Source organism: Phacochoerus africanus, chromosome 3 (genome assembly GCF_016906955.1).
Source record: "Phacochoerus africanus isolate WHEZ1 chromosome 3, ROS_Pafr_v1, whole genome shotgun sequence".
NCBI lineage: Eukaryota > Metazoa > Chordata > Mammalia > Artiodactyla > Suidae > Phacochoerus > Phacochoerus africanus.
Window position 1 is genome coordinate 89,585,292 of NC_062546.1, and position 15,193 is coordinate 89,600,484.

General features: G+C 47.5%; 1 protein-coding gene across 2 annotated transcripts in view; it reads left to right on the plus strand.

Annotated features, from left to right (window-relative positions):
- ERCC3 (ERCC excision repair 3, TFIIH core complex helicase subunit) overlaps nt 1-15,193 on the plus strand; it is a 36,601-nt gene that overhangs the window by 955 nt on the left and 20,453 nt on the right. The window contains exons 3-10 of one of the 2 annotated variants that reach the window (XM_047772125.1): nt 618-854; nt 2,878-2,927; nt 3,328-3,463; nt 3,651-3,815; nt 4,262-4,466; nt 5,961-6,275; nt 10,261-10,445; nt 14,020-14,222. In XM_047772125.1, coding sequence (XP_047628081.1) covers nt 618-854; nt 2,878-2,927; nt 3,328-3,463; nt 3,651-3,815; nt 4,262-4,466; nt 5,961-6,275; nt 10,261-10,445; nt 14,020-14,222 — 1,496 coding nt within the window. The remainder of the gene's footprint in view (nt 1-617; nt 855-2,877; nt 2,928-3,327; nt 3,464-3,650; nt 3,816-4,261; nt 4,467-5,960; nt 6,276-10,260; nt 10,446-14,019; nt 14,223-15,193) is intronic. The other variant, XM_047772126.1, reaches the window with a different exon arrangement.

The following is a 15,193-nucleotide window of genomic DNA, read 5'->3' on the forward strand; positions in this document are numbered from 1 at the left end:
TGAGACATATTTGCTAGGCAGCTTTTTTGGTTAGCTTGAAGTGATTAATGTTCTCCATTAATTTTAAATCTAGCCAGAAAGATAGCCAATAAGGTGAGCTTTTCCTTTGAAGAATAGTGACTTTGGAAACCTTTTCTTCTCTTCTCTTTATTCCTGTTGTATCTGGTTAAAGTAACTGGCCCTATAGCTGGCTGGCAGCGTGCTTACAGAAATACTCTGGTATTGGCTAGTGTAAAGATCACTTTCTGGAGTTCCCATTGTGCGCAGTGGAAACGAATCCCACTAGTATCCGAGGATCCAGGTTTGATCCTTGGTCTTGCTCAGTGAGTTGGGGATCTGGCATTGCCGTGAGCTGTGTTGTAGGTTGCAGACATAGCTTGGCTCCCAGGTTGCTGTGGCTGTGGCTGTGGCTGGCAGCTTTAGCGCCAATTTGACCCCTAGTCTGAGAACTTCCATATGCCATGTACAGCCCTAAAAAGCCAAAAAAAAGAAAAGAAAAGAAAAAAAAAGACATCGCTTTCTGGGCAACTTATCCTTTCTAGATAATGATGTGGGAAAGAGTCTGATTGTCTCTGCCACTCATAGTTTGTCTTTTGTGTCCATTTGGTATTTTTCAGGCTCCTGATGGGCACATCTTCTTAGAAGCCTTTTCTCCAGTTTACAAATATGCCCAAGACTTCCTGGTGGCCATTGCAGAGCCGGTGTGCCGACCTACCCATGTGCACGAGTACAAGCTGACTGCCTACTCGCTGTATGCGGCCGTCAGCGTGGGTCTGCAAACCAGTGACATTACTGAGTACCTCAGGAAGCTCAGCAAGACGGGCGTCCCCGAGGGGATCATTCAGTTTATTAAGGCAAGTGGGGGCTGTAGCTGTCTCTTTTGCCCTCCCCCTTAGTGTGGAAGTAGGGGGGCAGGAGCTGTATGTTGTTAGCCCATGTGGTCAGATCCAATGTGGGCAGCATGATAACTGACTGCTCAGCTGCTGTGCTCCAGGTTTAACACGGTGTCTTACTGAGGCCACACTTCCCATGAGCGGCTCTTAGCCAGTGGTACTGACACAGTGCGGTTACTAATTCAGGCCCCTTCTGCTCTAGGTAATGTAGGAATTCAGCCCAAAGGGAATGGTGTTGTGGACTGAATTGTGCCCCCTCCCGGATTCATGTGTTGGGGACCTAACCCCTCATGTGATTGTATTTGTAGGGAATAATTAAAATTCAATGTGGTTATAAGAGTGGGGCCAGTAGGCTTAGAGTCCTTAAAAGACAAGATAGTAGAAGGCTTGTATTCGCTCTTTCTCTGCGTTTGCTCAAGGAAGAGGTAAGTGAGCACAAAGCGAGAAGGTAGTCAGTCATCTACCAGCCAGGAAGAGAACCTTTACTGGAACGAAATTGCTGGCATCATGATCGTGGACTCCTAGAGATCAGTTTCTTTTGTTAAACAACTCAAGTTTGTGGTGTTCTATCTGGCAGCCTGAGCAGACTGGTACACATTGTAAACTCCATCTGAATCTGAATACCTGCATGAGACTAATAGTCAACAGCTTTCATTAGGAAAAGTCAAAAAGGACTTTAGGTGTTGAAGTGGATAGGGTTTTCTGGGAGGAGCACTTGATTTTGCCTGGGTTTGTTCTGAGAGATAGTAGCATTCAAAAGAGACGGGCAGTGGCTTTTGTTGTCCTCCTCTGGTCTTTAGGGAATTGGATTCAGACTCCCACACCTGGAGTGGTAGAAGATGAGTGCCCCAGGTGTCCAGTCGTCCTGAATCCAATCTCAGGAGGCTGGTGGGAGCTCTGGAGAGAGTTCTCTTCTTGTGATATGAGAGAGTACCCAGGGAGAAGGGCGGGCACTTTGCTGAAGTGAGCCTGCTTTAGTACCCTGGCTGTTCTCAGGCTTGGCTGGGAGCTGCCTGCATGAATGTGGCTTGGTGGATCCAGAAGGGCAGCAATAGAGACAGGCAGCAGCCCAGGATCTGAGTTGCAAATGTTCTTGGCCACTTCCAAACCTCTGTTGCATTCCATCCTAAAGATTTTCTACCATCAAGAAGTTTACGTGTATGGAGTTCCTGTTGTAGCTCAGCCAGTTAAGGGCCTGACATTGTCTCTCTGAGGATGTGGGTTTGATCAGTGACCTTGCTCAGTGGTTTAAAGGATCTGGTGTGGGTGCAAGCAGTGGCGAAGTTCGCAGATGTGGCTTGGATCTCGTGTTGTTGTGGCTGTGGCATGGGCTGGCAGCTGTAGCTCCAATTCAGCCCCTAGCCTGGGAACTTCCATATGCTGTACATGTGGCCATAAAAAGAAAAAAAAAAAAAGGACTACTTGTAGTTGGGGAAATTAGGAACATTGATGAGGAGGCCAGAGGCTCTGCATTTAATTTACACAGCAAACAACTAATGAACACACACGTGTGCCATCTTTGTGCTGGGAGGATGAACTCTGGATATAGATGGGGCCTGTGTGTGTGGTGAAGAGAGAGAAAGGGAAAAATCAAAGAAAGATTTTAACCAGCATTTTATAGATACACATTCCATAGAATGCAGACTGTCTCAAAGGTGAGAGAGTCTTTTGAGATGGTCTGTATTCTGTCTCTAAAATGTTTATCACCCACACTCTGGAGTGTGTACCTCAAAATAAACCTGCTCTCACTGGAGGAGAAAAAAAGAATTAGCCAGGCAAGAAGAAGATTTTGCTCTCAAAAAGAAGCTAGTAGGAAAAGCTCAATTTAGAAGATCTTACCCCTTTAGGATTGTACATTGTGTTTTCTGAAAGTAAAAGGAACTCTCTACATAGTTGATAGGTAGTAAGATGGGCCCAGTGAGGAATGTGTTCTGAGTGAGCTGCATTTTGCTATTTCACCTGTATATGTCATTGCTCCTTGCAGTTGTGTACTGTCAGCTATGGAAAAGTCAAGCTGGTCTTGAAGCACAACAGGTAAGGGGTTCTGTGACGGCCCATCCAAGGCACTTTCACTCTCTGCATGTCCAGTGGCAGGGAGCTAATGTTTTGTGGACTGTGCTTTGCACTAGCACCTTTCCCTGAGTTAGAGGGTAAAAGGAGTAAGCAAAGTGACATGATCAAAACTGTAAATTCATTCGCTGACTGCTGTGTCCCCCTGTATTCCCCTGAGCAGTGGAGCTGGGGTTCAGATCACTGCCAGTTTGTCGTCACAGTGGGGCTTTGCCTATACCTCTCATGCATTATATCATGGCCCGTAGCACAGAGTTTGGATTTGGCAGAGGGCTGTGGAGAGCGAGGGGGAGAAAGGTGCGAGGCCACTATGTCCAGCCACCTTGTTACATGAGCACGGGCCCTCCTTCCCCCCCTCATACAGGTACTTCGTTGAAAGCTCTCACCCTGATGTCATCCAGCATCTTCTACAGGACCCGGTCATCCGAGAATGCCGCCTGAGGAACTCCGAGGGGGAGGCCACCGAGCTCATCACAGAGACCTTCACGAGCAAGTCAGCTGTATGTGGGCTCTGGCCCTGGGGCTGGGTTGGGTCAGGGGTGGGCACGTTAAGGACTTGAGTTCCCTCAGGTGCTTTGAGTCTGACAGCTGCAACCTAGCAGTCCTGCAGTTTTCTCGGACTTTGTTGCTTGCTAACAATAAGGTTAAGTGTTTTGTGCAAGGCCAGGTCTTGCCTTTCTCTTTCAGATTGCTAAGACTGCTGAGGGCAGTGGTGGGCCCTCTACCTCCCGGGTGACAGATCCACAGGGTAAATCAGATATCCCTACGGACCTGTTTGACTTTTACGAGCAAATGGACAAGGATGAGGAGGAGGAAGAAGAGACACAGACAGTATCTTTTGAAGTCAAACAGGTTAGGAACAGATGCCCTCCTAGTAGGCTCTTTGCGCTGTGTCAGAAGCCGGTGCTGCATGGACAGCTAGTGTTGTGAGAGAAGGGAAGCCCCACATGTCCCTGTCTTTTGGTGTCTGGGCACTGCAGCACCACTCTTCCCCATAGTGTCCTGTTCCTCAGGCTGCTGGACCAGTGTTCACAGGTTCCTGGGGAGATGTCAGAAACAGTGCCTGCAGGGCATTTTTGGTGTCTGATTAGATTTAATTTTGTCCATGTCCTTTACTTTGGGGTGCATTTCTGTGCTTTAACCCTGGTCTTATGAAGCAGGATCTGAAATTGAGTCTAGGTAAATTTTTGTTTACTTATTTATTTATTTTTTATCATTAGGCTTCTTAGAATATGTCCTGCCTTTTGTGAGCACGCTTTGGAGTTAAGATTATCAAACCTCCTTCATACTCACTCTAGGAAATGATTGAGGAACTCCAGAAACGTTGCATCCATCTGGAGTACCCTCTGTTGGCAGAATATGACTTCCGGAATGACACTGTCAACCCTGATATCAACATTGACCTGAAACCCACCGCTGTGCTTAGACCTTACCAGGAGAAGAGCTTGCGGAAGATGTTTGGGAATGGCCGTGCCCGTTCAGGGGTCATTGTTCTGCCCTGTGGTAAGTCATGCCTGGGTGAAGGAGATGGCTAGGCTGCTCAGTCTGAATTTGCTTTAGGCTCCCCCCCCACCCAGGCGCCTTTCTCTAAATCATACCTGGTCAGGGAACAGTTAAGGCCATGACTAGACAGGTATTTGAGAGCTTATTCTGCAGGGCCCTGGCCTCAGCTTGGGATGTGATCGGGGTGGAGCAATACCCCTGGCTTCGGGAAGCTCATGTGGTAGGGTTGGGACAGATGCGATGTGTCACCCAAACAGTATGAGACCTTGGACTGAGAGGAACCAGGTGTTGTGGGATGTTATATACTGGGGTTAGGGTCATATTCTTTGCAGTCTCTCTTTTGAGTTATGTGTATTTGCAGGCTTCCGAGCCCAGCAACTTTGTTCCTGGACTGCTTATTACAGGGCAGTAGCACGAAAGGGCAGTAGCAGCCCCCTGGCACCTGACTGCTACCATTTTTCCAAGAAAGGGCAGTAGCAGCCTGCTGGCACCTGACTGCTACCATTTTTCTTGGTCATGTCAGGTCTGGCCTAGATTCTTGGCCAGAGGTCACAGCAGACTCTGCTGGGACCCTACCCCATACTCAAGAAGGCAGACTCTAGCGAAGGGGCCTACATCTTCAGATTTTTTTTTTTAAAGCTCTGTGGGCTGTTTCGAGGCACATCCCCAGTAAAGGAATGATTGCTATTTAAAGGAGTAGCTTTTTTTTTTCCCCTGTCTTTTTAAGGGTGCACCCATGGCATATGGAAGTTCACAGGCTGGGGTCGAATCAGAACTATAATCACCAGCCTATGCCACAGCAACATGGGATCCGAGCCACAGCTCATGGCAATGCTGGATCTTTAATCCCCACTGAGCGGAGGCCAGGGAACGAACCTGCGTCCTCATGGATGCTAGTCAGGTTCATTACCACTGAGCCACAAAGGGAGCTTTCAGAAGAACTTTAATCTTGATCTTCCAGTGGTAGATAGCAGTAGCCTGGGAAGCCCTGGACTCTCCTTCTTCTGTCTTTGCCATCAGCTGCCTGCTCCCACATTCCCGGGTGCTTGGCCCAGTCAACTGCTCAGTCCTCATAGGCATCTTTACCAAGTCCCCCCTGAGGTGGTCTCCTGGGTGCACTGTACCCCAGCAGCACCCTTCCCGGGCCTGGGGCACGTGACACCTTGGCTGCTGTCTTCCCATGTCTCAGATGGCCTTTCACCTGTGGTTGGTTTTGACAAATGGTGTGTTTCAGTATTTAAACAAGATGCATGTACAGTGCTCTAGTAGGGCCTGCCTGGTACTTGTCTCTCCTAATGCTCACATCTGTGTGTGAAAAGACATATCTCCTTTTTCTAAAGAAGGAAACAGGTTCAGAGCAGCAAGCACCTCAGCAGTGCTAGCTGTTAGGATGATTACAAATAATTTTGGCCAGATGCATGTGCTGAGTCCTCTCTGTCCTTCCCCTTCATCTTGACTGGGCCTTGGGTAGGATTGCCCTTTGGTTTCTCCTAGGCGCTGGGAAATCCCTGGTTGGAGTGACAGCTGCGTGCACTGTCAGAAAACGCTGTCTGGTCCTGGGCAACTCAGCTGTATCTGTGGAGCAGTGGAAAGCCCAGTTCAAGATGTGGTCCACCATTGATGACAGCCAGATCTGCCGCTTCACCTCCGATGCCAAGGACAAGCCCATAGGCTGTTCCATCGCCATCAGCACTTACTCCATGCTGGGCCACACCACCAAAAGGTCCTGGGAGGCTGAGCGGGTGATGGAATGGCTGAAGACTCAAGAGTGGGGCCTCATGATCCTGGATGAAGTCCACACCATACCTGGTGAGCAGGCTGAGAGCAGAGATGCCCACTCAGCGTGTGGACAGACTGATTTCCAGTTCTTGGGTTGAGGGAGGATTGGCTGTGCAATGCATCCATCTTGCTGGAAATACTTGCGAAATGAGGCTTCTGAATAAGTCATAAGCACGGGGTGGGGGGTGCACACTGAACACTTCCTTCCTTAACCACTGGCCCCAGAGTAGTCATTTAGAAAGTGAAATTTTCTTCCTTCTTCTGTTTCAACTTACCCTTAACCCCCTGCCCTTTTTTTTAATGGTCCAGAAAAAACCAGACTAGGAGAAGAAGGTACTTACAGTACTGCTTGTTTTATTTGAAGACTAAAGCATTGATCCTTAATATGTTATAGAAGCCTTACTTGTCCAATATTGCAGGTGATCCTTCTTTTAAACAGCCATATTGATATAATTTATAAAATCCACCCATTATAAGTATACAATCTAAGAGTTTTAGTGGGATGGAGTTTGTGCGGCCATCACCATGATCCAGTTTTAGAGCATCTTCCTCATACTCACTTACTTGCAGTGTTATCATCCTTAGCCCCAGGCAACTGGTGAATTGCTTTCTCTTTGTAGAGACATGCCTTTTCTGGAAACATACTAACAGAATCATATAATAGGTATTTTCCTGTACCTGGCTTCACATAATTGTTTGTCCACATTGTAATGTGTTCCTTTTATTACTAAATGATATTCCAGGCATAACAAATTAAGGGGTAGCCCTGATCAATTAAGCAGTGTAAATTAGAGTTTACTCTGAATTCAGTGAAATCGGAGGCATTTTCACATAGAGCATTCAAAATATGGTCAAAATGGCCTTTCCATCTGTTTTTTCTTGTGAAACAAGAGCTCCTCCTGGAACTGTGGGTGTCTGCAGAGACCCGGAGGTGCTGGTACACCCGGTAGGGAGATCTTTCAGGTAGAAGGAAGTGGTCCTGCAGGGGTAATAGTACAGCTCTGGAGCTAGAGGAACAAGGGCAGTAGTCATGCTGAGGTTGAGAGTGTTGGACTTCCTGTAGGACCTGAAAGCAGGCGTTTGGCTTGGACTCTGGGTGAGAGGCTGCTTGAGGGGTTTGAGCAGAGGGTGATCTGAGTTAATGGCTTCTGGGTTGGGAAGAGACCCAGGAAGTGGGTGGAAAGCAGCCAGGCAGTTGAGCTTGTGGAAGCCCAGCCCAAGGCTCGAATCAGTCTGATTCTGATTCTGTGGTGAAGGCTAAGCTGACAGGCTGGATGTGGCTCTGAAGGAGGGAGAGGGCAAGGCTGCCATAAGGTTTGGGCTGGAGCCGTTGGAAGGAGTAGACGTTCATGGGGATGGGGAAGCCTTCTCCTCTGGAGAAACATGATCAGGAGTCATGTTTTAGACACGTTTATTTGATTGCCTGTTAGACCATCAGGCAGTGGCCAAAATATTAGAAAATGGGCAAAAGACCTGAGTAGACTTGTCACCCAAGAGAGTATACAGATGTCAGTGAGCATTTGAAAGGTGTACAGCTACTTTGGTCCCCTTGGTAGATTGCCACTGCATACCTGTTGGAGTGGCAGAAATAAAAGTATTGACTGTACAGGTACTGAGAAGAGTGCAGAGCAAATGAACCTATCAGATGAGGCCAGAGGAATTGGAAAATACAGTCACTGGGGCTTCATTAGAAAAGTACCACGTGACTGGGTGGTTCTAGCCTGGGTGTCTCTCCCAGAGATGTGAAAACAGGGTCACACAAAAAGCTGTGCATGAGTGTTTAAAGTAGTTCTGGTCATAATCTCCAGAACCTAGAAACAAGGGAAACTCCTGTCAGTGAGAGGCTGGTGGGGCAGCTGGGGCACTGTCCACTGGGATGCTGCTCTGCCGGAAAAGGGATGCCCTGCTGCCTGCGGTGTGGGTGCTGTATTACGGCAGGCAGGCCTGAGTGGTTACAGGGTGACTCCTTTGGTCTAACGTTGAAAAGGCAGAACTATAGTGATGACAACAGGTCAGGGGGCTGGGGGTGGGCTGGGGGGGTGTTGCCTGTAAGGGAGAACCTGGGAGCTTTTGGGGTCTGGTTTGCTTAGTACGTGCATCCTTCCCTGTGTCAGCCGTTAGAGCTGTAAGGATGCAGCAGCAGGATGGGGCTGTTGTATAGATACTTCAGGGAGGGCTGCTTTCTTACTGCAGAGCCTACAGTCAGGTCCTGCCTTCCTGGTGGGTAAAATCCCCCAGTGCCACCTCCCTGGAGCCCACATTAGTTTGGTGTCTCCGTTGCCTGGGCTGCCATGTCTTTCTGATGTGGGAACCTGGGCTGGGGTCCTGGGCTGCCCTTTTTTGGAGCTGGCACAGTCCTTGGAGATAACCCTAGCCCTGTTTTTTTTTTTGTTGTTGTCGTTGCTTTTTTTAAAATGAGAGTTGCAACGTTTATTTCAGGTTCTCTCTTGTTTTTTTTTGTTTTTTTTTTCTTTTTTGCCACACAGGCAGTATGTGGGAATTCCTGGGCCAGGAATTGAACCTACGCCGCACAGCAGCAACCAGAGCCACGGTGGTGAGAACGCAGGAGCCTCAACCCTCTAGGCCATCAGAGAACTCCCCCTGTTTTTTTTCCAAGTGTGTGTGTAGCCATGTTAGGCTTCAGTGTGAGAAGCTCTAGAAGACATGGATGTTTGGGGTTAGACAGCCCTTTGTTATTTCAGATGGTAGTATATATATTTTTTCTTTTTTGGCCACCTCCAGGCATATGGAGTTCCCAGGCCAGGGATCAGATCTGAGCTGCAGTTGAACCTATGCCAGATCTTTTTTTTTTTTTTTTGTCTTTTTGCTTTTTCTTGAGCTGCTCCTGCGGCATATGGAGGTTCCCAGGCTAGGGGTCCAATCGAAACTGTAGTCACCGGCCTACGCCAGAGCCACAGCAACTCGGGATTCGAGCCATGTCTGCGACCTACACCACAGCTCACGGCAACGCCGGATCCTTAGCCCAGTGAGCAAGGGCAGGGATCAAACCCACAACCTCATGGTTCCTAGTTAGATTCGTTAACCACTGAGCCACGACGGGAACTCCTCTATGCCAGATCTTTAACCTACTGTGCTGGGCTGCTATCTGAACCTGCATCCTGGTTTGCAGAGATAAGGCTGATCCTGTTGTGCTATAGGAACTCCACTGTTCCCTATTTTTGGTTTGAGTTTTGATGAAATCTACCTTCTTTTCCCTTGTATTGTTATGTCTATCTCTGAAGTATCATTCACCTTTGTCTTTAATTTTACATAAGATAAGCATGACAAACATTTCCACCTTCCTTTAAAGTATTAGAATTTTAAAAAGTGAAGCTATAGGAAGTTTTGGTTTGTTGGGTTTGTTTTTTGTTTTTTTGCAATGACAACACCCCATCTTTTAACCTGCTGTGCCACAGGAGAACTCCTAAATTGAGTTTTTTAAAATGAGTATCTCATACACATTTATATGTTTAATTTTTGATACATCGCAAAGAATTAAAATGTTCAAATGAAGCGAAGGCAAAGGGAGTTGCTGGCTAAGCAGGATGAATATGGCTAGAAGAGTGTGGAGAAGGACGTTTCATTTCTGGTCTCTGGGAGGATGGGGGAATGGAGCATATCTGGCTCCTTCCTTTCCTCTGATTCTCCAGCTGCCCAGCCATACTCCTGGAAACCAAGGTAAAAGGCTTCAGGGACAAGTTCCTTTCATAGTTCAGAGCTCAGTGGTGGGTTTTAACTGCCGTTTATGTTTGTGGCAAGAGTGGAGCCATTGTGAGGAGGGTGCTGGAATTTCCTAGCTTGGGGCTCCCTCCAAGCCCCCTCTCCCTTTTGTTCTCCTGTTCACCCTTTTCTTGAACAGAACTGAAAGTGGTGGTCAGGAGTTCCCACCAGTTCTTGTTTAGAGCCAAAGCCCTGGGATCCAGAAACCAGGACTTAGTGCGTGTTGTGTCAGGGCCGTGACCGTGGTACTCTGAGCATGTAAGAAGTGACAGCACAAGTGCGCTTGTCTCCCCAGCCAAGATGTTCCGACGAGTGCTCACCATCGTGCAGGCCCACTGCAAACTGGGTTTGACTGCAACCCTTGTCCGGGAAGATGACAAGATCGTCGACTTGAACTTTCTGATCGGGCCCAAGCTCTATGAGGCCAACTGGATGGAGCTGCAGAACAACGGCTACATCGCCAAGGTCCAGTGTGCCGAGGTAGCTGCCCTTCCTGGCTCCGTCCCTGAGTGAAGGGATGGATCAGGTCCATTCCTTGTGGGCAGATATACAGTTAGGACCTGTGCAGACATGCTACTGACGTGAGCGGCACCCTCAGCCCCTGTGGGGTGGGCAGGTTCTGCCATGGCACAGGTGTGTGCATAAGATGAGTTCCAGGGGCGCACAGGAAAACTGAAGTCAGGAGGCTGGTCCAGGCTGGCTTGGTGCCAAAGCCCACGCCTCTCCCTCCTTTCTGCAAGTGCGCACCTCAGGTTATTTCTGCCTACTCTCACCCCTGCAGGAGTCTTCAGTGACCCTGTATGGGCAGCCCTCAGGCCACCCCCAGTGCCAAAGCACTGTTGGGTTTGCTTTTTTCTATTTTTTTCCCCAAACCTTCACAGCATGCAGAAGTTCCTGGGCCAGGGGTTGAACCTGTGCCGCAACAATGACCAGAGCCACAGCAGAGACAATGCCATATCCTTAACCTGCTGAGCCACCAGGGACCTTCCAAAGCCTATCGATTTGATGCTTCCAGAAGGCACATGTGGCCTTGATCATTTTATATCTAAGAACACGTTTTCCTAGTATTGCTCTAAAATAAATACCTGCACAGCTACATTTAAAAAAAACATGTTCAAAGGTATGTCTTCTCAGAAGGAACAGCAGCAGAAATCCTTTCTGGCACCTTAAAATGACTCTCACCCAGTGGCTAGGGTAGAGTGGGCTCTATTCTGAATGGGTGTCTTGGGTAAAGGCAAGTGTGAGGATGTGATGTCAGTGCTCTGTTAAGAACTTCCTTATCCTTGAGCGGCAACCTCATAACCAGCATCCACCTGTGAATAATGTTGCCAGAGCCTCTGAGGCATCTGTTGCTCTCTAGCTACACCTCCCCTCCTCCCACCAAGGCAACCTCCGTCTTTGTCATTTTCTTGCTTTTCTTTATTATTTCACTTCCTACATATAATTCCCTAAACATTTGTTGTTTAGCTTTACCTGGTAAAAAATGTTTGTGCAATGTGCAAATAGAACCATGCTGTATAGTTCTTGTATGACTTCTGTCTTTTGCTTAGTATTTTTATTCCTTGCATAATGTTATTTTTTGATGATGCATGTGGCTATAGTTCATTCCTTTGACTTCATGTGTAGCATTCCACTGTACAGATAAAACACAATTTGGTAGCTAGTGGAATATAATGCAGCAGTAAAAACAAAACCTTTTCTAATATTGACAGACATTGGATTACTAAGGTTTTTTTTTTTTTGGTCTTTTTGCCATTTTCTTGGGCCACTCCCACAGCATATGGATGTTCCCAGGCTAGGGGTCCAATCGGAGCTGTAGCCACCAGCCTACGCCAGAGCCACAGCAACTCGGGATCCAAGCCACGTCTGCAGCCTACACCACAACTCACGGCAGCGCCGGATCCTTAACCCACTGAGCAAGGCCAGGGATCGAACCCACAACCTCATGGTTCCTAGTCGGATTCGTTAACCATTGCACTACAACGGGAACTGCCTGGATTACTAAGTTTTTTAACAGCTTTATCAAGATCTAATTTATGTTCTATAACATCCATCTGTTGTAAGTAAATTTTGTGATTTCAGTAAATGTAAGATTTGTGCAGCTATGCCCCCAATCCAGTTTTAAACATTTCTCCCACCTCACAAAATTTCCTCTGTGGCCATTTGCAATGTCTGCTCCCAGCCCTAGGCAGCACTTGTTTCTCTTCTGTCTGTAAGTTTGTTGCTTAGTTTTTTTGCTGTATGACAGTATTGCCGCAGATACATTTTGTACCTGTTTCCTGGTCCCTTGTGTCAAAGATTTTTCTATAGTAGTATTGTTCACACTGTGGACTGTGACCTGGTAGGTGGTGCCATCACGGTCACAGCCAGGATAGACTAGAATCCACCAGATTACGTGTCTGTTAAGGGTGTATCTTATTTCCTAAGGCCGTGTGTGGGAATGTTTAGTTTATGACAAAGTGATCCAAGTTTGAAGGCCACTGCTCTTGCTTGTGCACCGAGAAATAGCATTGCTCGGTGAAGGCTTCCCAGATGCTCACTTTACTAGTCATGTCCTGGAAAACCCTGTTCTCCACAGTGGCTGTACTGATTAACACTCTCATCATGGGTAGTGTGCTTGCTCCACATCTTTAACACTTAGGATGGAAATTTTTTCTTTTAATTTTTGTCAACCTGACAGGTGTGAAATGGTATTTTTTTTGTGGCTTTAGTTTGTATTTTCCTGTTTACTTAATGATGTTAAGTATCTTTTCATATGTTTATTGGCCATTTGTGTCTCATATTCTGTGAAATGCAGGATTGGAACGATTTTACTGTGGGAGATCTTATTCATGGCTCACCGGGTTAAGAATCTGAGTAGTACCCATGAGGATGCAGGTTCAGTCCCTGGTTCAGTGGGTTAAGGATCCAGTGTTACTGCAAACTGCAGCATAGGTTACAGACGCGGCTCAGATCCAGTATTGCCGTGGCTGTGGCATAGGCCGGCACCTGCAGCTCCAATTTGACTTCTAGCCTAGGAACTTCCGTATGCAGCAGGTGTGGCCCTAAAAAGAAAAAAAAGATTTTATTCTGAAAAAAGAATTGTTTTGGCTGTAATGAACTAGTCATAACAAGGTATGTCCCAGAGAGGACCAGAAAACAGCAGCAGCAGCACGACATATGGATGAGCTGAGCAGAGTTTGGCACATAGCGATGGCAGAGTTCTGCAGTGGTGGCAGCAGAAAGAAGTGGTCTGTGATGGTCACAAAGAGGCGGCACTGGTCACAACCAAAAGCTTAGTCTGCCAGTGGGCAGTGTGGCTTGTTCAGCACAGCTCCTGGAGGGACGTTTTTATCTGTACATAGACTTGAGACCTTTAAAACTCCTACCCGAGCTTCCTGTGGTTTGTAAGCAGCCCAAGCACAGGGCTTGGCATGGAGGGCTCTTGGGGTGTTACTGTCACTCTTATTTGGATGCTCAGATTGGGTCAGGGATGACCATTTGACATGTTCCCACCATTGTTTGAATGCTTCCTTGGTTTTTGGCTCATCTGATACTTTCCCTGCCCTGGCCCTGGCTCGGCCATTTCTCCATGGAGCCGTTTTAGTAGAGAATGTAACTTAAAAACTTAGGTCTGGGTGCTGGATGTGTTCCGTTCTCCTGGGATGGCATTGCTAGGCTAAGCCCACAGACAGCACTGGCACACAGACTGTGCAGACTGTGTGTCTAGTGGTGCTGCATGGGCTGTGTGTGCAGCTGTGATCTCAGTAGGGAGGAGGGTTTGCTTGCACCTCTGATTGGGAATCTGGTTTTCCTCACTTGGCTCTGGTATGAAAATAATTCCCTGGATATCAATACATTTTAAAATCTTTGTTAAATAATTAACATGTGAGAGTATCTATGTTCAACATTGGCTATTAGGTTTTGTTCTTTGGTGTGTGTGTTCACAGCATTACTGAGATATAATTCATATACTGTTGGTTTTGCCCTGATTGTTTTAAAGCTAATTTGCTCAGGTTTCCTGTCGTCTGATCCTTAGACTTGCACGTTGACCCTGACTCTTACTGTACTCCAGGTTTGGTGCCCGATGTCTCCTGAGTTTTACCGGGAATATGTGGCAATCAAAACCAAGAAACGAATCTTGCTGTACACCATGAACCCCAACAAATTCAGAGCGTGCCAGTTTCTGATCAAGTTTCATGAGAGGAGGAACGACAAGATTATTGTCTTTGCTGACAATGTGTTTGCTCTGAAGGAATATGCCATTCGACTGAACAAGTAAGAACTGAAAAGTTAGCGTTGCCTCCAAAGCCAGTTTATCTTCCCTGTGTGAGCCTGCAGAAGGTGCCTGTTTTTTTCTTGAAGCTCCCAGGGACTTCTTAGGATCTAGAGACCTAGTTTTGGAGCCCCAGGGACCAGGTGAGACAAGAGCAGGGGCTGGAGGGGTGCTGCTCTGCAGCTGGTCTACAAAGGTGGGCACAAGTTGGCTTCTGGAGCTCTAGGCTGGGTGGGTGCTCTGGCCGGGTAGGCCATCAGACCATAGGGATCAGGAAGGCAAAGTGGACAGGGACACAGATCCCAGCTGTGGTCTGGCGTCTAGGAAGGGCTTCTTAGGGAGTTCCCAGTGTGGCTCAGCGGGTTAAGAAGCTGACATAGTCTCCATGAGGATGTGGGTTTGATCCCTAACCTCACCTAGTGGGTTTAGGGCCTGGCATTGAGGTGGCTATGGTGTAGGTCAGCAACTGCAGCTCTGATACACCCCCTAGCCCAGGAATTTCCATATGCCACTGATGTGGCCCTAAAAAAATATGTAATCAAGAAGTGGTTATACAGATTATAAGTTAGAAATATGAAGCTAGGGGAGTTCCCATCGTGGCTCAGTGGTTGGCGAGTCCGACCAGGAACCATGAGGATGCGGGTTCGATCCCTGGCCTTGCTAGTGGGTTAAGGATCTGGCGTTGCTGTGAGCTGTGGTATAGGTTGCAGACGTGGCTCGGATCCCATGTTGCTGTGGCTCTGGTGTAGGCTGGTGGCTACAGCTCTGTTTGGACCCCTAGCTTGTGAACCTCCATGTGCTTCGGGTGCAGCCCTAGAAAAGACCAAAAAAAAAAAAAAAGAGAGAGAGAGAGAAAGAAATACAAAAGTAAACAGAGAACAAAATTGAAAGTGGCTATCTTTGGGGAAGAGGAATTGTGGGTAGGAATTTAGGTGCAAGGAATTGCTGGTTTCCTAACAGCAATGCACCGTGT